General features: G+C 37.9%; 1 protein-coding gene across 21 annotated transcripts in view; it reads left to right on the top strand.

The window, feature by feature from the left end:
* cacna1c (calcium channel, voltage-dependent, L type, alpha 1C subunit) overlaps window positions 1–23564 on the top strand; it is a 130169-nt gene that overhangs the window by 99676 nt on the left and 6929 nt on the right. For 5 of the 21 annotated variants that reach the window (XM_058773137.1, XM_058773134.1, XM_058773133.1 and 2 more), the window contains 29 exons: window positions 123–252; window positions 346–405; window positions 545–651; window positions 3153–3240; window positions 3368–3475; window positions 3647–3699; window positions 3803–3949; window positions 4488–4689; window positions 4781–4939; window positions 5023–5133; window positions 6042–6125; window positions 6741–6824; window positions 10161–10208; window positions 12521–12658; window positions 13638–13703; window positions 13848–13939; window positions 14024–14180; window positions 14372–14499; window positions 14622–14718; window positions 14804–14906; window positions 15026–15127; window positions 16952–17079; window positions 17164–17304; window positions 19482–19822; window positions 19949–19975; window positions 21468–21584; window positions 22340–22461; window positions 22565–22662; window positions 22752–23096. In XM_058773137.1, coding sequence (XP_058629120.1) covers window positions 123–252; window positions 346–405; window positions 545–651; window positions 3153–3240; window positions 3368–3475; window positions 3647–3699; window positions 3803–3949; window positions 4488–4689; window positions 4781–4939; window positions 5023–5133; window positions 6042–6125; window positions 6741–6824; window positions 10161–10208; window positions 12521–12658; window positions 13638–13703; window positions 13848–13939; window positions 14024–14180; window positions 14372–14499; window positions 14622–14718; window positions 14804–14906; window positions 15026–15127; window positions 16952–17079; window positions 17164–17304; window positions 19482–19822; window positions 19949–19975; window positions 21468–21584; window positions 22340–22461; window positions 22565–22662; window positions 22752–23096 — 3583 coding nt within the window. The remainder of the gene's footprint in view (window positions 1–122; window positions 253–345; window positions 406–544; window positions 652–3152; window positions 3241–3367; window positions 3476–3646; window positions 3700–3802; window positions 3950–4487; window positions 4690–4780; window positions 4940–5022; window positions 5134–6041; window positions 6126–6740; window positions 6825–10160; window positions 10209–12520; window positions 12659–13637; window positions 13704–13847; window positions 13940–14023; window positions 14181–14371; window positions 14500–14621; window positions 14719–14803; window positions 14907–15025; window positions 15128–16951; window positions 17080–17163; window positions 17305–19481; window positions 19823–19948; window positions 19976–21467; window positions 21585–22339; window positions 22462–22564; window positions 22663–22751; window positions 23097–23564) is intronic. The other 16 variants (XM_058773147.1, XM_058773138.1, XM_058773146.1 and 13 more) reach the window with 10 other exon arrangements.

Raw genomic sequence — 23564 nt, 5'->3', positions numbered from 1 at the left:
CCACATACACACTGATAGACCTTGATTTCCGCATCAGTGGGTTGTTATTTAGTATGCATTCAAAATGCAAACCCAAAACTGTCTCTCAAACCCATTTTTTCCGCTCTTTCTCTCTTCTGTAGGTTCAGGGTTTTGTGTCATAAGATTGTAAACCACAACATCTTCACCAATTTAATCCTGTTCTTTATACTGCTGAGCAGTATTTCACTGGCAGCCGAAGACCCAGTGAATAATGACTCATTCAGGAATCAGGTACACACAAACACACACTGACATGTACATCACATTTGTAGCGCTGCTGTTATGAGGCTTTGATATGTGCGTGTCTCTCTTTTTCTCTGCTAGATTCTAGGCTATGCAGATTATGTGTTTACAGGAATCTTCACCATAGAGATCATATTAAAGGTAAATTTACATTTTAAAGGTACAAGTGTCCCAGTTCATTTCATGCTAATAATATCTTTCCTACTACAGCCTTCTCTGTGTTTCTTTCATACTCATCTAATTCCTTACTGACTCTCCATTTGTCCACTGTTCCTCTCAGATGACAGCGTATGGAGCATTCCTACATAAGGGTTCATTTTGTCGGAATTATTTTAATATTTTGGATCTGGTGGTGGTCAGTGTGTCTCTGATCTCCTCTGGAATTCAGTAAGTATCTTTTGCCAAACTAACTGACAAACTAACTAGTACTACTGCTTCTCATGTCACAAATAACATATTCAATGTCACCCTTTTTAATACCAATGTCCAATCAAATGCTATTTATGTCCACCAATTCAGTGTTGGTATTGTTAACTACAACTAATCTAAATAAAATAAAATAAATAAAATAAAAAGCTATATAAGTTTTTTATATATATATATATATATATATATATATATACAGCGGGTAAAATAAGTATTGAACACCTCACCATTTTTCTCAGTAAATATATTTCTAAAGATGCTGTTGACATGAAATTTTCACCAGATGTCGGTAACAATCCAAGTAATCCATACATACAAAGTGGAATGACACAGGGAAAAAGTATTGAACACATGAAGAAAGGGAGGTGGAAAAAGGCATGGAAAGCCAAGACACCAGCTGAAATATATCAGTAATTAGAAAGCAATCCTGCCCCTTGTCAGTGGAAATTAATATTAGCTGGTTCAGTCCCAACTGATGGCCTATAAAAAGGTGTCTCATGACCAACGTGTCACATGAGAAACATTTCATGATAGATAAAAGCAAAGAGCTTTCTCAAGACCTTCGCAACCTTATTGTTGCAAAATATACTGATGGCATTGGTTACAGAAGGATTTCTATACTTCTGAATGTTCCAGTGAAGACTGTTGGGGCCATAATCCAGTGGAAAGAACATCATTTCACCATAAACCGGCCATGACCAGGTTCTCCTCGCAAGATTTTTGACAGAGGAGTGAAAGAAATTATCAGAAGAGTTGTCCGAGAGCCAAGGATCACTTGTGGAGAGCTTCAGAAAGACCTGGAAGTACCGCCCCAGTAACAGCTTTTGTACCTTTTATTTCTGAGAGTGTAGCATGTAGAATTGTTTCAAAGAAAACAATAAGTAATGCACTCCACCACCGTGGCCTGTATGCACGCTCGCCACACAAGGCTCTGTTGCTAAAGAAAACGCATGTTGAAGCTCGTTTAAAGTTTGCTGCACAACATTTAGACAAGCATGTGAAATACTGGGAGAATATAGTCTGGTCAGATGAGACAAAAATTGTAGTCTTTGGATGCCATAATACACACCATGTTTGGAGGTTAAATGGCACTGCACATCACCTCAAAACATCATGGTGTAGCACTGGCAAAATTCATATAATTGAAGGAAAGATGAATGGAAAAATGATCCCAAACACACAGCCAAGGAAACTCTCAATTGGTTTCAGAGAAAGAAAGTAAAACTGCTAGAATGGCCCAGCCAGCCAATCACCTGACTTCAATCCAATAGAAAATCTATGGCAAGAACTAAAGATCAGAGTTCATAGAAGAGGCCCATGGAACCTTCAAGGTTTGAAGATTGTTTGTGTGGAAGAATGAGCCAAAGGAGGCATCTTGAAGCTGTCATTACCAACAAAGGCTTTTGTACGAAGTATTAAATAAATTTCAGTAAGCGTGTTCAATACTTTTTCCCTGGGTCATTCCATTTTATTACACACAACTTCATTTCTGAACTTATTTGTATTTTTTCTTTGTATGTATGTATTACTTGGATTGTTAACGACATCTGGTGAAAATTTCATGTCAACAGCATCTTTAGAAATATATTTACTGAGAAAAATGGTGATGTGTTCAATACTTATTTTACCCGCTGTATGTATGTATATATATTAGTGCTGTCAAGCGATTAATTGCGATTAATTGCATACAAAATAAAAGTTTTTGTTTGCATAATATATGTGTGTGTTCTGTGTATATTTATTATGTATATATAAATATACACACACACACACAGTATATATTTTGAAAATATTTACACGTATTTACATGTCTATATTTATATTCATATAATTTATATTATAAATAAATATATTTAATATATAAACTTAACATATTTGTCTGAAATATATACATGCATGTGTGTGTATGTATATATACATAATAAATATACACAGCACACATACATATATTATGTAAACAAAAACGTTTATTTTGGATGCGATTAATCATTTGACAGCATCATTTGACAATCTAAAATATATAATATATATTTAAATATATTATAACTTAAAAATATACAATTTTTATAATATAATTTTCTATAATACAATAATTACAATAATTTTTAAGTATATAACAAACTGACTAAAATGTAAACTAAAATTAAAATGGAAATTTAAAATATAAAAATTAAAGCTAAATATGAATAAATATAAAAATATTTATAAATACTATAATATATTAATAATATATTAATAAATACTATAATAGTATGTAAATAAAACTCAAGATTCTAATTTTTAATTGTCTTTGGTGCCAACGTAATTTTTTATTTATTTCATTAGTGCGTTTAATCTAGGAATTTCAAATGTTTCCAAACTCCACTGCTGTCTGTGGGCATCTGCTTCTCTGGATAGTGTTGTCATATGATCAGTAATTAGCCGTTCTGATTGGTGGTGCCAAACTATGCTGTGATTCACAGGTCAAGTGCCATTAATGTAGTGAAGATTCTCAGAGTGCTGAGGGTGTTGAGGCCCCTGAGAGCAATCAACAGAGCCAAGGGCCTCAAAGTGAGTCTCTCATTCACAAAAAAATCACTCAAAAATCTGTTCAGATGACTCTGACCTACACTTTCCATTTAGTGTGATGGATGCGCTGAGCATTTATTTTAATTGAGAGCTTTGTTTGTGTCCGCAGCATGTGGTCCAGTGTGTGTTTGTAGCCATCCGTACCATCGGGAACATCGTCATCGTCACCACTTTGCTGCAGTTCATGTTTGCTTGTATTGGTGTTCAACTTTTCAAGGTAAGTTGTGCTGTCTCACAATGCGTACTTAACAGAGCAACACAGTGACAGGGTTATACATTACTGCTAAAAATCTACTTCTCTATATAGAAAATGCATTGAATTTTTAGTCCTGTGGCATTGTATGTGCTGTTGGGACATTCATGATGTAAACTGATGTTTGTTTTGTAGGGCAAATTCTTCTACTGCACAGACACCTCTAAACAGACACAGGCCGAATGCCGGTAACGTCCCTTTGTCTTTGGGAAACAAAGTTCACTGTAACATTTACGGGAAAAAAACAGCTCGTTCATATGTATATGTGTGCACTCTGTGTGTGTATTACAGGGGGTCCTATATATTATACAAAGATGGGAATGTTGGGAAGCCAGAGAAAGCACAGCGTTCATGGGAGAACAGTGACTTCAACTTTGATGATGTCCTGCAGGGCATGATGGCTCTGTTTGCCGTGTCCACTTTTGAGGGTTGGCCAGGGTGCGATACACACACACACACACTCACACTTGCTCACACACATACTACTTCTAACACATACGTTTCATGAGTTTAAAGTTAGGATTTTTTTATTATTTAAAAAATAAGTCTCTTAAGCTCACCAAGACTGCATTTATTTGATTAAAAATACAATAAAAACAGTAATATAGTGAAATATTATTACAATTTAAAAAAACTGTTGTTTCAAAAATCGTTCTAATATGCTGATTTTGTGCTCATGAAACATTTCTTGTTAATATTTTTGTGGAAACAGTGATTACATTTTTTTTTTTTTTTTCAGGAAATCTTGAAATATAAATGAACATAATATTCATATATTAATTTCTGAAATGAAATATATTCATAAGTGTCAGTTTTTGATCAGTTTAATCCTTCCCTTCTGAAATTTCTGAATGAATGAATAACAATTTTTAAAAAGTAATATCAAACAATCTCCTTAAATATTACTATAAATGAATGAATAATTGTAAAAGCAGCGTTTCAAAACACTGACACGAAGCTCTCTGTTCTCCCACAGGCTCCTCTACAGAGCCATCGACTCCCATGCAGAGGATATTGGTCCAATCTACAACTACCGTGTGATCATCTCTATATTCTTCATCATCTACATCATCATCATCGCCTTCTTCATGATGAACATATTCGTAGGTTTCGTCATTGTGACATTTCAGGAACAGGGAGAGCAAGAGTACAAAAACTGTGAGCTGGACAAGAACCAGGTAGACTGATGATAATATCCCTACAGGAACACAGAGAGCGTTTCAAAGTCTAACTCTAATTACATCTCCATACTTTTCCGTGTGTGTACAGCGCCAGTGTGTGGAATACGCCCTGAAGGCCCGTCCCCTACGCAGGTACATCCCCAAGAACCCATATCAGTACAAGGTGTGGTACGTGGTGAACTCCACTTACTTTGAGTACCTGATGTTCACCCTCATCCTTCTCAACACCATCTGCTTGGCCATGCAGGTCAGTATGCTCAGTAACTGAACTAATACACATATACTCAAATACACAAATCTAATCTTTTTGATTCATTTATGCGTTTGCAGCATCATGGCCAATCTCAGTCCTTCAGCAAAGCTATGAATATCCTCAATATGTTGTTCACCGGCCTCTTCACTGTGGAAATGATCCTCAAACTCATCGCCTTCAAACCCAGGGTACGCCATGCATGTTTATTATATGAGCTGATTTTCATTCCAGATCATTCTGTTATTAGACATTTGTGTACATGAACTTATTTTCTATATTATTATTTTAAAAAAATATATATATATCTGATTTGAGATGATTAGACTATAAGCTGTTCTTAAAATTGAAGTCCCAGCATGCAGTATACAGTACCTTATTATCAGTGCTATTTTTTTTTTTTGCCGTGTGCTGTTTAACAAACAATTTTACAGCTGTCCTCCAGGCTAAATGTTTTCCATTTCGGTTTTTGTTTGTGTCATCAAATGCACAGTTTACAGCGGATAACACTCTGCTTATCTTCAGAAATGTCAGATCTGACTTATTTAACTTATGTCTTTGACCTGAAATGTTTTACTACAGTCACTAGTTTTGCCCCAGATGAGGACTGAAATGAATGTAACATAAAATGACAGTCTCTCTCTCGCTCTTCTTCAGAAATGAGTTTCATCGCCTGCCTTAAGACGTAATTCCATCAGTTAGTGTTTAAAGTGTTTCATTTCTCGCATAACTTGGCAGCCATTTCCAGTCCATTAAAGGTTTTCCTGCCCTATTAAGCACAAATCAGATATCGTAAAGATGGTGTCAGTAGAGATGCCATCCGCTCACAGGATAAAGTGACTTCCTCTAGAGCCCCTACACCCATCTTTTCCTTGTAAACGAGAGCATCAACACAAATCAAAGAGCGTTTTCTTGTGGAAATGGACATGTTTAATCAGTAATTTCCTGAAAGTCTATAGTTGTGCTGAATGGTGATTGGCTCGTTGTGGGTTGACTGTGCTCATGCATCATGGGTACGGCAGCGCTAGTGATGGTCAATTCTGCCTCTCTAACTGCCCTCTCTCACCCCTCACCCCCACCTTCCCCTCGTCCTGTGTAGGGTTACTTTAGTGACCCCTGGAATGTTTTTGACTTCCTCATCGTAATTGGCAGCATTATAGACGTCATTCTGAGTGAGATCAACGTAAGTACATCGCCACCTCTCTCTCTCTCTCTCTCTCTTTTCCCAACTCCCTTCCTCTCTTTTGCTCTCCTGTCCATCTCTGCTGTCTTTCATTCCCCTGTGCTTCCTGCCATTCTCTGCTCCTGCTGTCTCCTCCAACTCTTCATTTCCTGTTCCGACGGCAAGATGGCTGCTGTGGCAGGTCGCCCTCTGGCGGTGAGAGGTTTATTTAGGGCAGGAGAAAAAGTGTTGGTACAGGAGAGTTTTTCGGTAGGCCCCGTGAAAGAGAGAGAGCGAGCGTTTCTTTTCATCCTCCAGGCCGCGATGTATGTTGTTTTGCTGTAACTAACAGTCACACCTGAACTAACCCAGGACCCCTGGCCGTTCTTTTCAAGGTGGTTTTGATGGATGTTTGACTGCTGCTGTGGAGCATGACAGGTCCCGGGTCATCATGGGATTCTCTGATTTCGTTTTTGATTTCCTCACACCCGTCATTTGATTTTATGATTTTTCCTCATGTCTTCTGTGAGTTAATTGTTCATGTGTAACTGTTTTCTTCCTTATTTTCTCCTCTCTCCTTTTCTTTTCTTTTCTTTTTCATTTCTTTCTTTTTTTTATTTGTTGTTTTCCGTCCAGCATTATTTTGTTGATGCATGGAACACGTTTGATGCCCTTATTGTAGTGGGTAGTGTTGTTGATATAGCCATCACAGAGGTTAACGTAAGTAATCTCTCTCTCTCAATCTGCCTGCCTGCACCCCCCTAACCCTCCCACACTAACAAAGATGAGTTGCTTTAACCCTCCACCCGCACACATAGGCATGAATGACCTTGTATAACGCTCAGGGTGATATATTCCGGCTTCACAATCAATATAGACTGATGCATTGTTTTGGAAATCGCTACATTAAGATGGATGGTCAATCTTATCAATGTTGCCTGTAACTCAATAAATGTTTCTTTACTGTTGAATCAATTCATAAACCTTCAAACAGATTTTGAAAGAAGAGCCCAGATTCTCTTTAGAAGAAACTTGTATTTCTAATTTCTAAACTAATTTCAAAGTTGAGTATTGAATTTTCTTCTGTTTTTTAGGCTTCATTTAGAATGTCAATCAATTCGATCTGGTACAGGCTTGTTGTATGTGTGTAAACAGCAATAGCGAATGTGAGGTCAAAATATTTCTTCAACTTGTTATATATCAGCTGGAGTGGCTGGGTTTAACCAGAAATCGTCACTTGTAAAATGTAGATTGGAGGTGTCAAAATATTGCATCTGTGCGTTATGCATGCTGTGAAAATGCATCTTTGGATTCATTTTTAGATCTTTAGTTAATATGTGGCAGACTTGACTTTGCCACTTTGCCAATATGTTTTGATGTAAAGGTTTTATTAAAAATGACTATTTCAAAGTTTAGGGTCAATAAAAGTTTTTTGAAAGAAGTCTCTTATGCACAACAAGGCTATTCGAAAAATATATACAGTAAAAACTGTAATATTGTAAAATATGATTACAATAAAAAAAAAGTTTTATTACAATGTATAATAAAGTTTTCTATTTTAAAATGTAATTTTATTCTTGCGATGGCAAAGCTGAATTTTCAGCAGTCTTCAGTGTCACATGATCCTTTAGAAATCATTATAATTTGCTGATATTCTGCTCAAGTAAAAAAATTTTTAATCAATGCTGGAAACAGTTGTGCTCCTTAATATTTTTGTTGAAACCATGATGCATTACAATCAATCAATCAATCAATCTTACTGCCTCCAAACTTTCGGTGGCATGGTGTATTTCAGATACAAGACTACAGCTCCATGTAAGTGTTCATTCTTGATTTGGGCTCTCTGATCAAAATGCGTTAATGAAGGTTATTTATGATTGACAGCAGTTATGCTGGAGATATACCCCCTGTTTTGCTATACACATCCATTTCAGCACTGACTGGGTTTGATTTGGTTGGAGTTTTCTCTTCATCCAGCATCTGATTTGATCTGAAGGCATGACCTTTGACCCAGCATTGTGTTTGGATTGATTTGTTTTTTGTTTCCCCTTTTTCTTTCCTTTGAGAAAACTCTGAGCACTTTTTTCTCATGCTTCATTAACCTGTTAATTAATCTGATTAGTGATCTGAAATGAAACTGATGAATCCGTGCTGATAGCCAGTCCCTCCTCTCAGTGCTACAAGGAGATTAGAGTGAAACCGGACGACTCTGTTCTCCCTTAGAAACGCGTTAATGTCACCCCTCCTCCCCCTGAAGCCGCTCTGCTCCTCTCAGTGCTTTGTCCTCCCTGCCTGTTGGAGGCGCTCTCTGATTCGCGGTGTCTGATTGGACAGAAGCGGGGGGTGGAGAGATGGGAGTGTTTGCCAGCTCTGTCTTGCTGACGATGCCACATTGCATCCTTCTCTATGAATGCCTCTTCTTTTCTGTCTCTCTGTTCTGCATTTTCCTCCCTTTTTTCAGTGTTTTTCCTCTGTCTCTTCTCTCTTTCTTCCTTACACCCGCACAGCATTCTTGGTAGGCCTGCTCCCTGAGTCATTAGCTGTTGACTGGTTGATAGGACCACAATCACTGAACTTAATTGGCTAAGCCAGTTATGGTGTATTCAAATAACTTCTATTGACTAACAGGGTGATCTCTTGAAATAATGTTTTGTATGAAAAAAATGAAGCACATTTGCATATTCATTTCATAATACTAATAAAAATCATTTTGACAAAACACAATAGTTTACATGAAATACAGCACAAATGATTTATACTTTTACTTTAAAGACTAAATTATTTAGATTAGAATACATTTTAAAAAACAATATTTTTGTGTTTATTTTTACTCATAGGTGGGGCAAGTGAGTTTAAATGTGCTTAATTGTCATTAAAATAAAAATATTATCTAAAGAAATAATATAAAAATATATTATTTTCATGACAATTAAGCACATGTAAAGCCTCCAATTTAAGACATCTTGATAGTTCTAAAATAAACTCTGTACATAATATAATGTTGTTAATGATAATACTAGTTAATTATTTAATTGATTTTTTGTAGGATATTTTTTCATTGCAGTAGGCTACTTATAATTTGAGGAGGTAGACTTGCGTGTGCTTAATTGGCGTAAAAATATATTAATTTCATGACAGTTAAACACATTTAAACCCAACAGTGCAAGAAATTGTACTGGTCCTAAAACAAGCTCTTGCAGTCTAATGCTAAATATAATTTCTTATTTTTAAGTTTGAGTTTAGGGTGAAATATGACCCAGACCTTTATTTTCATGGGACTCACCTAACACCTGAAGTTCTCGCAGATGGGCATGATTGTAACCTCCAGGGGGCAGCGTTTACCAGTGTGTGCCAAATCTGTATATTTGTGCAATGTGAGATAATATCTGTGATATGGAGCGGCCCTTTCAAAGTGGCTCTGTGTGGAGATTTTATCATGGTAACTGTCTCACAGATGCACATTTGGAACGAGTTATACCGTTGACCCAGTTCTGTAATGTGTGTGCTACATGCATGGTTGGGGTTGCCAGATCCTCTGCAGTTCTACCGCAAAGACATAATTGAATCAATCGAGTTGTCATCGCCACTAAAAGCGTGAAACATAAAGACAGACATTTTAGTCTATCGTGGCACTGCAGAGGATTTAGAAATCGGTCTCTCTGCATGTAGAAATGAAACACACACCTACATGCAGTCACACATACAGTCACTCACTGCAACACACACACCGTGAAAAACCTGCTGAGAGATTCTCGACTCGGCTCGTGAGAGATGTCGAATCTGTGCATGTGTCTGCGTGTGTCACCAACCCATCCTCCAGTCTGCGGCTGCAGAACAGCGTATGGCTCCTCCTCAAACGGACCATGTGCTGTAGCGCCCTCAGCTGGCAGAAAGACAGACGTGCTATGAGGCGTCTCCCCTGCAAAAGACCCAACAAATGTACCTCAAAACACACAGACGGACACTTTACCACACAAATTCCCACACGAACACACACAGGTGTACAGTGGGTGGTTGGCGCTGCTATAGCTTTCATCTGTCTGCCTTTCTTTAAAGCCAGCTGACCCCTCCTCCTCTCCCCCCTCCTCTGTGGTAAGACCAATGGTACGGACCAACGGTAACCAAAACCCCACCTCTCATTCCACCCCGTCACCTTGTCGACCTGTCCATCAACACCTGTCATTCACCATGTGACTTCGGCATGAACGCACGTGTTCCCTCTCATCACTGTGGCATTGGGCAGGCACGTGTATATGCTGGTAGTGTGTCCATCGCCTCGACCTCTCCCCTCCCCTAGGCTGCGATGCCTGTCATTGGTGCGCTGTAGTCACATGGTCATCGCTCTCTCTGTGTGTAGTCCAGTGTCGGCCTCTACTGGTCAGCTCTGGTGTGACAGTTCACCACCGACGTGGCAGAGCTCTGAAATCAGCTGGGGCTTGTCAAAAGACGATTTCCTGTGCGATGTCCACATGCATGAAGCTTATTCTCAGTTCTGCTTGGTTTGTGTGATGTGTTTTTGTAGGGCATGTGTGTGCAGATGAAGGTGATGTAGATTTAAAGGTGCACTGAGTCTTTTTCGTGTTGTGCTTATACTGACACCTAGTGGTGTGGATGCAGTGCCGTACCAAAGAAACAAAAAATTACCGACGCCATTCGGGAATATCAGGAATTTCTCAGATAACAGGGGTCTTGCCAAAATAAAACCGAGCTCATGTGACCTCAAAATGGTGGGTCCCATGAGGTGACCCTCTCCATGTGAAACAAAACTGCTTTTGGGTGACTGATATGACTGCTGAATTCATTTTAGATAAGTGATGATTTTTTAAACTACAGTTCATTACAATACAATTCTATTTGTAGAAATGTTTTAATGAAGGGAAAAACTACTGAGTGCACCTTTGAAACAGAGAGCAGCAGCTTTGTGTTTATGTTTAGATTATATAACTGAAGTTAAATATCAGATTTTAAAGAAGCGTAAATAAATGGATAAGCCCATTTCTGCCACATAAAGAAATAGTGCTTTGGTAAATCATAATTTTGAAAAATTGTAAGATAGGAAGTCATTAAGGGATAAAAACTCAAAATTATGACAAAAAGTCCAAACTGACATACCAAGTTGTGAATTAAATAGTCGAATTTGAGAAATTGAAGTCAGTTATGAGACAAGTCATAATTATGGCCTCATTATGACTTAGGGTCATTATAGACATTATAGACTTTGTTAATGTCGACTTAATTCTCAATTGTGACTTTTATCTCATAATTTCGACTTTTTATCTTATTTGTCTTATTTCAACTTCAACTCATCTCATAATTGACTTACTATCTCATAATTTCGATTTTTATCTTATTTGTCTTATTTCAACTTCAACTCATCTCATAATTGACTTACTATCTCATAATTTCGATTTTTATCTTATTTGTCTTATTTCAACCTCAACTCATCTCATAATTGACTTACTATCTCATAATTTCGATTTTTATCTTATTTGTCTTATTTCAACTTCAACTCATCTCATAATTGACTTACTATCTCATAATTTCGATTTTTATCTTATTTGTCTTTTCAACTTCAACTCATCTCATAATTGACTTACTATCTCATAATTTCGATTTTTATCTTATTTGTCTTATTTCAACTTCAACTCATCTCATAATTGACTTACTAGCTCATAATTTCGATTTTTATCTTATTTGTCTTATTTCAACTTCAACTCATCTCATAATTGACTTACTATCTCATAATTTCAACTTTTTATCTTATTTCAACTTCAACTCATCTCATAATTGACTTACTATCTCATAATTTCGACTTTTTATCTTATTTCAACTTCAACTCATCTCATAATTGACTTACTATCTCATAATTTCAACTTTTTGTCATAATTAGGACTTTGTATCTCATAATGACTTTTAATGTCATAATTATAATTTACCAAAGCGTTTTTTTTTGCGGCGGAAATGGTACAGGATGAGATAAACGTAACGTCTGTAAACATCTGTGGTTTAGTATCTGTGTATGTGACACATATGTAGATTCTAATATCACCTGTGAAATATAGTGTTAAAGCTTCAATGGCAGGTTAGTACAATAGGGTATTTATTAAGTATATATGATTAGCTAGAAAGATTACTACTTCAGGGGTGTTGTGTATTGTGGTAGATATCTATATATGGCTTTGCACCCATTTGGAATATTGTCATTGTTTCATAAAGCCACCAGACATCCTCTGTGTCTCTGTAGTTTGCTCTTGGTGGAAGTGTTTAACATGCTGCTGTAGACATATTAACTTGATTGTGTGTGTGTCACCTTGAATTGTTCTTGGTGGTGTACAAATGGTTGGGTGTACAGTATATATGAGTGTGTGTGCCTCCCCATGAACATGCATATGTGTGTGTTTGTCATGCTGAAAAAGGGCCTCCAAAACACTGAAGATAACGCCAGGATCTCAATCACGTTCTTTCGGCTGTTCCGCGTGATGAGGCTGGTGAAGCTTCTGTCTCGGGGAGAGGGCATTCGGACGCTGCTCTGGACCTTCATTAAATCCTTTCAGGTGAGGAGAATGAAATGAGACAGCACTTTCTTGTGTAATTGTACAGAGATAGTACTGTGGTCCAGACTTCATGCCTAAGTCAAAGTCAGGCTTTGTGAGCAATTAAACACCAGCAGACAATCTAATAAAAGTTTGTGTTGTTATATGACTACACTGGAATTTTGTCACATAAAACTTGATTGTTTGCATTATAATCAACAAAGCCGTCTACATGGTATGTGCCTATCTATCTGAAATAAAATCATAAAATGTACAAAGGTTTGGGGCCAGTAAGATTTTAAAATAATAATTATTTTATTTAGCAAGGATGCATTAAAAGTAACAAAAGTGACAGTAAATAATGTTACAAAAGATTTATATTATTAAATAAATGTGGTTATTTAAAATTTATATTCACCAAAGAATCCTAAAAATGCATGACTGTTTCAAAATAATAATCATAAATGTTTTCTTTAGCAAATCAGCATATTAGAATGATTTAAGGATCATGTGACACTGAAGACTGGAGTAATGAAATTCAGTTTTGCCATCACAATAATAAATTCCATTTGAATATGTATTAAAATAAAACTGTTATTTTAAAATGTAATAATATTTCACAATATTACTGTTTTACTGCATTTTTAACAAATAAATGCAGTCTTGCTGAGACTTTCAAAATCTTACCCACCCCAAACTTGGTATTGTACAATTAATCAATTAATCACTCAATCAATCAATAAACATATGCATTAAATTTTATTGATCATATATTTTAATACAATTTTATATCTAAGAAATAATTAAAAAATTATATTTTATTTAAAAAATGACTTAAAAATGAAAATTTTCTATTTGACTATATGTCATTCAGAGTGAAATTAAACTAAAAGTGGCTGATGAAATGAACAATTTTTCTACAATTCCTGCGTTTTGCGTTCACTCTGTGTATTTAATCTTTCCTCTTTTCCCTTCTCCTTCTCCCTCGGTTTGTTCACAGGCTCTTCCCTATGTTGCTTTACTGATCGTAATGCTGTTCTTCATCTACGCCGTTATTGGGATGCAGGTCAGACCCAGCTTCATTTGCTTCACACTCTCTCCTCATCTTCCCCAAGGAAATGTCTCCATGTCTGTTCTAGCTCCTGTACTTGTACTTAGACATGTTGGTGTGGAGCGATTGGTGATGGGTAATGTTTTTCTGACTCCACAGATGTTTGGTAAGATTGCCCTGAGGGACCACAGCCAGATCAACCGAAACAACAACTTTCAGACGTTTCCTCAGGCTGTTCTGCTGCTCTTCAGGTCAGTCTCCCTCTTGCTTTCTCTCTCTCTTTTTTTCACTTGTTTGATGTCTCTCTCTCACATTGAGCTTGTGCATTTCTGTAGGTGTGCAACAGGGGAGGCATGGCAGGAAATAATGCTGGCCTGTTCTCCGAACCGCCCATGTGAAAAGGGGACAGAGGTCGGCCATTCCAGTGAAGACTGTGGCAGCCACTTTGCCATCATCTACTTTGTTAGCTTTTATATGCTTTGCGCCTTCCTGGTGAGTTGACATCGATATTCCTTCCCAGTAAGCAACTGTGTTATTGTATATCAGCTGTGAAATTTGCTGTGAAATCATCTCCACCAGCATGACATCCTTTACCCCCTCCGTACAATGTTTACCGTATCCATAACAACAGAAGCAGTGGGTTTCCCTAGCACAAGATGATTCAGATCCTTCCTCTCCCACAGATCATTAACCTCTTTGTGGCTGTCATCATGGACAACTTTGACTATTTAACACGTGATTGGTCGATATTGGGGCCACATCACCTGGATGAGTTTAAGAGGATATGGGCAGAATATGATCCTGAGGCAAAGTCAGTCACTTCCTGTTTTGCCATCTTTAACAGCTGCAGTTTCTAGATCTTATTATTAATAATTCTAGATTATTATTATTTGTAGTGACTGAAACTGAGATCTGAGTTTAATGTGATTGCAGGGGTCGGATAAAGCACCTGGATGTGGTGACGTTACTGCGCAGGATTCAGCCTCCCCTTGGATTTGGAAAGCTTTGTCCACATAGAGTAGCTTGCAAGGTACAAACACAGAAAATCCCAAAATGCACCAATTCTTTAGTGTGTTCGACACATTACTTGACTTACTTTATCTGTGCATCTGCAGCGGCTTGTGTCCATGAACATGCCTCTCAATAGTGACGGGACGGTAATGTTCAACGCAACTCTCTTTGCTCTAGTAAGAACGGCTCTACGCATCAAAACTGAAGGTGTGAAAGTGTCATACACGCAAATACAGTTCATAAACATGCATAAATCTAATACACATTAGAGTATATGCTTACAGTATATGCACAGAAAAGTCACTGCTTGTATGTGTTTGTGTCAGGTAACTTGGAGCAAGCAAATGAGGAACTCAGGGCCATCGTGAAGAAGATCTGGAAGAGGACGAGCATGAAGCTGCTGGATCAAGTTGTTCCCCCGGCTGGAGGTGGGTGATTGCAAAAGGTCAAAGGTCAACCAAATACATACACTACCATTCATAATTTTGGGGTTGGGGTTTTTGAAAGAAGTCTCTTTTGCTCACCAAGGCTGCATTCATTTAATCAAAAATACAGTACAGTAAAACAGTACTATTGTGACATACTGTAATTTAAAAAGTGGTTTTATGTTGTAATATACTTTAAAATGTAATTTATTCTCATGATGGCAAAGCTGAAAATATGCTGATTTGGTGCTAACAAAACTTGTTGGTGCTGATTTGGTGTTAAACAGTTGTGCTGCTTAATATTTTTGTGGAAACTGGTATATTTTTAAGTTCTATGAATAGAAAGTTCAAAGGAACATCATTTATTTTAAATAGAACTCTTTTGTAGCATTATTCAGTTTTTACTGTCACGTTTGATCAATTTAATGAGACCTTGCTGAATAAAATTATTAATTTCTTTAAAAAATTTATTTACCCCAAACTTGTGTGTGTGTGTGTGTGTGTGTGTATATATATTATTATATATTTTCATGTGACAACACTGAAGAAATTTAGGTTTAGGTCTAGAGACATGCTTGGCCAGTCCATCACCTTTACCCTCAGCTTCTTTAGCAAGGCAGTGGTCGTCTTGGAGGTGTGTTTGGGGTTGTTATCATGTTGGAATAGAAGGGAGGGGATCATGCTCTGCTTCAGTATGTCACAGTACATGTTGGCATTCATGGTTCCCTCAATGAACTGTAGCTCCCTGGTGCTGGCAGCACTAGCCCCAGACCATGACACTCCCACCACCATGCTTGACTGTAGGCAAGACACACTTGTCTTTGTACTCCTCACCTGGTTGCCGCCACACACGCTTGACACCATCTGAACCAAATAAGTTTATCTTGGTCTCCATGTCCATAGTCTGCTTGTCTTCAGCAAACTGTTTGCGGGCTTTCTTGTGTATCATCTTTAGAAGAGGCTTCCTTCTTGGACGACAGCCATGCAGACCAGTTTGATGCAGTGTGCGGCGTATGGTCTCATATGTCTATTTCCCAAACACAACCTCTGGATATGACGCTGAACACATGCACTCAACTTCTTTGGTCGACCATGGCGAGGCCTGTTCTGAGTGGAACCTGTCCTGTTAAACCGCTGTATGGGCTTGGGCACCGTGCTCAGTTTTAGGGTCTTGTCAGTCTTCTTATAGCCTACTCCATCTTTATGTAGAGCAACAATTCTTTTTTTCAGATCCTCAGAGAGTTCTTTGCCATGAGATGCCATGTTGAACTTCCAGTGACCAGTATGAGAGAGTGAGAGAGATAACACCAAATTGAACACACCCGCTCCCCATTCACACCTGAGACCTTGTAACACTAACGAGTCACATGACACCGGGGAGAGAAAATGGCTAATTGGGCCCAATTTGGACATTTTCACTTAGGGGTATACTCACTTTTGTGGCCAGCGGTTTAGACATTAATGGCTGTGTGTTAAGTTATTTTGAGGGGACAGCAAATTTACACTGTTATACAAGCTGTACACTCACTACTTTACATTGTAGCAAAGTGTCATTTCTTCAGTGTCGTCACATGAAAAGATATAATAAAATATTTACAAAAATGTGATGGGTGTACTCACTTCTGTGAGATACTGTATATTGTATATCAATAAAAAATAAGGTTTTCAAGTTCTATTCTCCTGTCCCAGCACTTCAAGAAGCTGTCAAGCTTATCTTAAAAGTTTAAAACAATATATTTATGCATTAAAAGAAAAATGCAGGAAGCAACATAACTTTTCAACCAGTACAACAAACAAAACCTGAGTGTGTGTTTTCTTGCCCAACAGATGATGAAGTAACCGTTGGGAAGTTCTATGCCACATTCCTGATTCAGGAATACTTCAGGAAATTTAAGAAGCGCAAGGAACAGGGACTGGTGGCCAAAATTCCCCCAAAGACTGCTCTTTCATTGCAGGTGGGTCCATTAGACCATCAGCTATAACAGAAAAGTGTGGTTTGTTTGCATATGAATGTGCCTGTTTGTGTGTGTTGTGACCAGGCTGGCCTGCGTACACTGCATGATATGGGTCCTGAGATCAGAAGAGCGATATCAGGAGACCTGACTGTGGAGGAGGAGCTGGAGAGAGCCATGAAGGAAACCGTGTGTACTGCTTCTGAGGATGATATCTTCAGGGTAAAGGTCTGATATTGCCTCTTTATTTCCTCTCCTCCGCTCTGCTCACATCATCGCTTCTGCTGCCGGAGCTTCTGCCCACCTGCATGGGACCATCAGCCAGATCTTCCAACCAGGCTGCGAAGGGTCACCGAGCTGCTTGTTTAGATTCATCGCTCAGCATTGGGGGCTTAGAATTTTATTTTATTTTTTTCATTTGTTATTGGGACAGCAAAATTATTTTGTTCATATTAGGTTCATAAATGTGTCAAGTTTTACAAGCTTGTCATCTAAAAGTATTAGAAATCATTAAGTAATAGTGCTTTGCCCTCATCATAGAGATCAGATGGTTATAAAATTAGTTAAATTATTAAACATTAGCCATCAGTGATGTCAACGTACATTCATAGACATTTTAGAAAAATCTAAAACATGGCGGCTGTCTGAATATAAGTGCAGAGTGAATAGAGGAAGTGAAAGTGTTTGTTTTCAGTGTGTGTGTCTGTATGTTCATTTGGCCCCATTTACCTTGGTATTAATATTCGTGTATTAACATTCGTGATTATATACTGTACATAATAACATTGGTATTAACATTCGCGTTAGTGATCTGATCACAAGTAGGCTCTAAATACAGCTGAAAAAGTGATGTAGTGCATCCCAGAAGCGTATTGAAAACTTTATACTCAATCCATCCTTGGTGGTGGTTAGACACGCATATGGCCACATTATGTTTTGTTTTAGAAAAGTCTAACCATATATATATTCAAAACACTTCAAATTAACAACTCTCATTGAAAGTGAGGGATTTTAGGTACAAGGCTAAAACAAAATATAAAATTTTGTTATGTCAAGATCTCAAGAAAGTCAAGATCATGAGAAGAAAAGCAGAGGTTAGTTCACCCAAAAATGAAAATTATGTCATTAATTACTCACCCTCATGTCGTTCCAAACCTGTAAGACCTTCGTTCATCTTCGGAACACAAATTAAGATGTTTGTGGTGAAATCCTAGTGCTTTCTGACCCAGCATAGGAATTACCGCATTCAAGGCCCAGAAAGGTAGTAAGGACATCATTAAAATAGTCCATGTGACTCAGTGGTTCAACCGTAATTTTATGAAGCTACAAGAATACTTTTTTTGCACAGAGAAAACAAAAATAATGACTTTATTCAACAATTTCTTCTCTTCCGCGTCAGACTTCAATGCGCATTCACCACGATGCATAGGTGTGCATTCCTCTGCTTGTAAACAAGGCACAGCACATGCGTTTTGTTTTCGTTGCACACAAAAAGTATTTTCGTAGCTTCATAAAAGACGGTTGAACCACTGATGTCAAATGGACTATTTTAACAATGTCCTTACTACCTTTCTGGGCCTTGAATGTGTCAGTTGCATTGCTGTCTATGGAGGGTCAGAAAGCTCTCAGATTTCATCAAAAATATCTTAATTTGTGTTTCGAATATGAACAAAGGTTTTACGGGTTTGGAACGACATGAGGGTGAGTAATTAATGACAGTATTTTCATTTTTGGTTGAACTATCCCTTTAAAGTGCCCCTATTATGGGTTATGAAAGGTTCATATTTTGGTTTTGGGAGTCCCCAACAACAGGTTGACATGCATGCAAGGTCAAAAAACACATTTGCTCAACGACTCCCAAACAATTCGCTCAACGATTCATTTTTCCAAAACCCCTCCTTTGCGTGATGCTAATCTGCGGTGATTGGTCGATTTCATTTAAAGCAGTGTTAGTGAGCTTTTAACGCTCCAAAAGCGGCACCTAGTGGCAAAGAATGAATTTGCATTTTCATTCAGACCAATGCGAAAATCAAGTTTTCCCAAGTGGGCAGGCAATATGCTAATGTTTCATGTTGACTTCAACATGAAACGGCTTGAGATTCGTTTTAAAAACGACTCGTTTCAATGATTCAGAGTCGACTCTCTCTTTTATACACGGTGCACTTTCAGATTTAAAACTTTGCAGGATGTTTTGATTCACTTAGATCTGTTTTACACACTGCATGAAAGGTCATTTTCAAAAATCCATAATAGGGGCACTTTAATGCTTAGGGCTTCTGTATTATAAGAAGCCATTGAAATCCACTGAAAAATCACTGGAGATGTTAATACCAGGTGTGAATGGGGAAGGGATGATCAGGTTTGCATAAATGTGACCACTCATGTGTATATATTTACCTTTTCAGCGGTCTGGCGGCCTCTTCGGTAACCATGTCAACTACTACCATCAGAGTGATGGCCATGCCTCCTTCCCACAGTCCTTCACAACACAGAGGCCATTGCACATCAGTAAATCTGGGAGTCCTGGCGAGGCAGAATCTCCCTCTCATCAGAAGCTCGTCGACTCCACCTTCACTCCGAGCAGTTACTCTTCCTCAGGATCCAACGCAAACATCAACAATGCCAACAACACAGCAATCGGACACCGGTACCCCAAACCTACCGTCAGCACAGTGGACGGACAAACGGGGCCGCCCCTCACCACCGTTCCACTACCACGGCCCACATGGTGCTTTCCTAACAAGAGGTATGATGCCATATTCCCTCTGTAGTTGAATGCAGATGTGTGAGTTAGTGAGGAGATGTTCAGGTTTGTCAGAATCTGGTTCCTGATTGTGGTTTGTTTCGCCCCTGATTGTCTCATGTGGACCAGGAGCTGTTTCTATGACACTTTCATGCGGTATGTTCCTCACACAGAGACCAAGAGAGACCTCATCACTTTGGAGGGCTGGCGTATGCTCTGTCCATACTGGGGTGGATCTGAAGCTAAATGTTTGCAACACACACTCTCAGTGTGTTGAGAGATCCACTTTATACATAACGTTAACTAGCAGGATCTGTGAGCGGCTTCTCTGATTGGCTGACAGCTGAATGAGCACGTGCTAGGCCAGTGATTCTCAACTGGTTTTCCGTCAGAACCCAGATTTTATATATATATATATATGTGTGTGTGTGTGTGTGTGTGTGTGTGTGTGTATATGTATATATGTATACATGTGTATATATACATACATACATATAATATATATACAGTATATATTATTTTAAAAGCACTTAACAAAATTACTAAAACTTACTTTTAACTAAACGGAACTAAACGGAAAATTTAAAATGCTAATTCAAAATATTAATACTGTCATAGTAATATGTAGTTAATACTTAAATGACTAATTATTTGTAGCAAAATATTGTATTTTGGAAAGAAAAAGATAAAAAGCTAGTAAAAATGACAGAAGCACATAAAATTACTACAACTTAAATTAAAATGCAAACGATATAAATATAAAAAGCTAATTCAAAGTATTAATAAATACTATAATAGTATATAAATACTAAAATAACATTGTTGACAGATTAGTTTGTAGCAAAATACTGTAATTAAAAAAAATAAAAATGACAAAAGCATGACAAAATAATTAAAATGATACTAGAAATAATAAAAAGATAATTGAAAATATTAACAAATGCGTTAGTATATAAGTAATACTAAAAGAATACTGCTGACAGATTTGTAGTTTGATTGACTGCAGCCCCTTTAACATCAACAAACCTATAAGGTAGGCCTATTTATTTTCTAATATAAAACGGTAGCCTGTTTATCATAACTAAGCATATTTATATATATATACGGTTAGTTGCATTAGTTTTCATGTACGTTTTCAATTATTTTTCTTTGTGACACACCAGTTGAGAACCGCTCTGCTAGGCCATGCAATTGTTTGTTTTGAAGCTCATCCTGCTGGTCATTTCCAGGCTGTACTGGAGGGGCTCTTCATTTAGACCAAAACACAAAAGCATCAGTTTCACAAGCAGCTCTGACAGCTATTAAACTGGACATGCACTTATTTCTGTTAGTGGACCTCCAGTCTTTATGAAGTGCCCCTTTACAAACCTTTTCTCCTCTTAAATCTAATATATCATAAGGTTTCTATGCAAAAATAATAGCAGTGCTTCTGTAATGTGACACAACCAGTTGTGCTGTAAGGTTTGTTAGACTTCATCAAACCTTAAGCTGCTATAGTTGCTTGTGTTCACATTATAATAGCCTTATGAGAGCTTGAGGAGAGAGTAACCGCTGCTATCTGTATAAGTGAGCTTTCCTCACTTTCTGAAGCCTTTCAGATGATAAAGATGTGCAATATGCTTATGGTTCACCTGTGTGTTTTGTGAAGCTCTGATTCCAGTGACAGTCGTCTCCCTATAATACGGCGAGAGGAAGCATCTACAGATGAGACGTATGATGAAACATTTCTAGATGAGAGAGATCAGACCATGCTCTCAATGGACATGTAATACTGCATTCATCTGTTTTAATTCATATCAGAATATTTAATACAACAATAAGCCACAGTAAGGTGCGAGATACAGTTTAATGCTTAGCTCATTTTCTTTCTATAAATTGGTAAAAATGGTTTAGTAGAAGTTGCCAGACCTGACCCCCTCATATTAATAGTGCCTTCCAAACAGGTGCACTGTAGTGCTGTGGTCATAATGGCCCTAAAAACAGAATTAATTTGCTATGAATCCATTATATATAATTTTAGTCAATTTAAAAAAAATTGGGGGTCAGAAAGGTTTTTTGAAATAAATACTTTTATTCAGCAAGGATGCATTAAATTAATTAAAAGTAACAAACATTTATAGTATACATTTATAATGTTATAACATTTTTATTTCAAATAAATTAAAAATAATTACTAAAAATATTTATGAATATTTAGCAGTGCAACTGTTCTCAACATTGATCATGTGACACTGAAGTCTGGAGTACAGCTGGAGTACATGGCTGCTGAAAATTCCGCCTTGCATCACAGAAATAAATTACATTTGAAAATAAATTCAAATAGAAAAGTGTTATTTTAAATGGTAATAAGATTTTTTGATCAAATAAATGCAGCCTTGGTGAGCATAAGAGACTTCTTTCAAAAATGCAAATCTTTTCAACATTTGCAAAATATAATTTCTTATTCTTTTTGGGGGATACATTTTGACCCAGACTTGACAGTATTGTGAGATTCAGAATAATATTTTAATATTTTAATAGGCTGGAATTTCAGGATGAAGAGAGCAAGCAATTGGCTCCAATGGTGGAGGCGGATGTAGGGGAAGAGAGGAGGCCGTGGCAGTCTCCACGAAGACGGGCCTTTCTCTGCCCCACTGCACTGGGTACATACTCGCACACATTCAGAATACAAGACAGTACAGTCATTAGTTTTGTGTACTTCAAGTGTGATGCTGAAGTCGAGTGCATATTTACTTTTCAATACAGGTCGACGGTCTTCCTTTCACTTGGAGTGTCTGAGAAAACATAACAGACCTGATGTTTCTCAGAAAACAGCTCTACCACTGCACCTAGTGCATCATCAGGTGAGCTTATGCGCGCACCCACACCCACACATGCTTGACAAAGTTTTTATTTTTTGTCTTTTCACTTATTTATCTTGTGTTTTTCAAAGGCTCTTGCTGTGGCGGGGTTGAGTCCCTTACTGAGACGGAGTCATTCTCCGACGCTGTTCACGCGTCTGTGCTCCACACCTCCTGCGAGTCCCAGCGGCCGCGGCGGGGGAGGGCCGTGCTACCAGCCCGTTCCGTCTCTGCGGCTGGAGGGCAGCGGATCTTACGAGAAACTCAACAGCAGCATGCCGTCTGTGAACTGCAGCTCATGGTACAGTGACAGTAACGGCAACCACAGCAGGAGTGTGCAGAGGACGCAGCGACCCGTGTCCCTCACGGTTCCTCCGGTCACACGCAGAGATTCCACATCCCTGTCACACGGGAGCGCCGGCAGCCTTGTGGAGGCCGTAAGCTGCATTTTCTTAAAGCAAGACACTACAGGCAAAACCATTGCACTAATCATTTTTGAGATTTGGGGCTATTTTGATTGCAAAACGTTTTCTTGTGGATCGAAAACATCCAAAAATACATATTTAAAGGGATAGTTCACCCAAAAATGAAAATTTTCTGTCATTAATTACTCACCCTCATGTCGTTCCAAACCCATAAGACCTTCGTTCATCTTCTGAACACAGATTAAGATATTTTTGATGCAATCTGAAAGCTTTCTGACCCTCCCATAGACAGCAATGCATACCATGTTCAAGGCCCGGAAAGTTAGTAAGGATATTGTTCAAATAGTCCATGTGACATCAGTGGTTCAACTGTAATGTTATGAAGCTACAAGAATACTTCTTGTGCACAAAAAAACAAAAAGTGTCAGTCTCCGCTGCCATTCACGAGAGTACCATGACGCATGCGTGTTACACTGCTAA

Source organism: Onychostoma macrolepis, chromosome 04 (assembly GCF_012432095.1).
Source record: "Onychostoma macrolepis isolate SWU-2019 chromosome 04, ASM1243209v1, whole genome shotgun sequence".
In the NCBI taxonomy this organism is placed as follows: Eukaryota; Metazoa; Chordata; class Actinopteri; order Cypriniformes; family Cyprinidae; genus Onychostoma; species Onychostoma macrolepis.
This window is presented reverse-complemented; position numbering and strand designations above follow the sequence as displayed.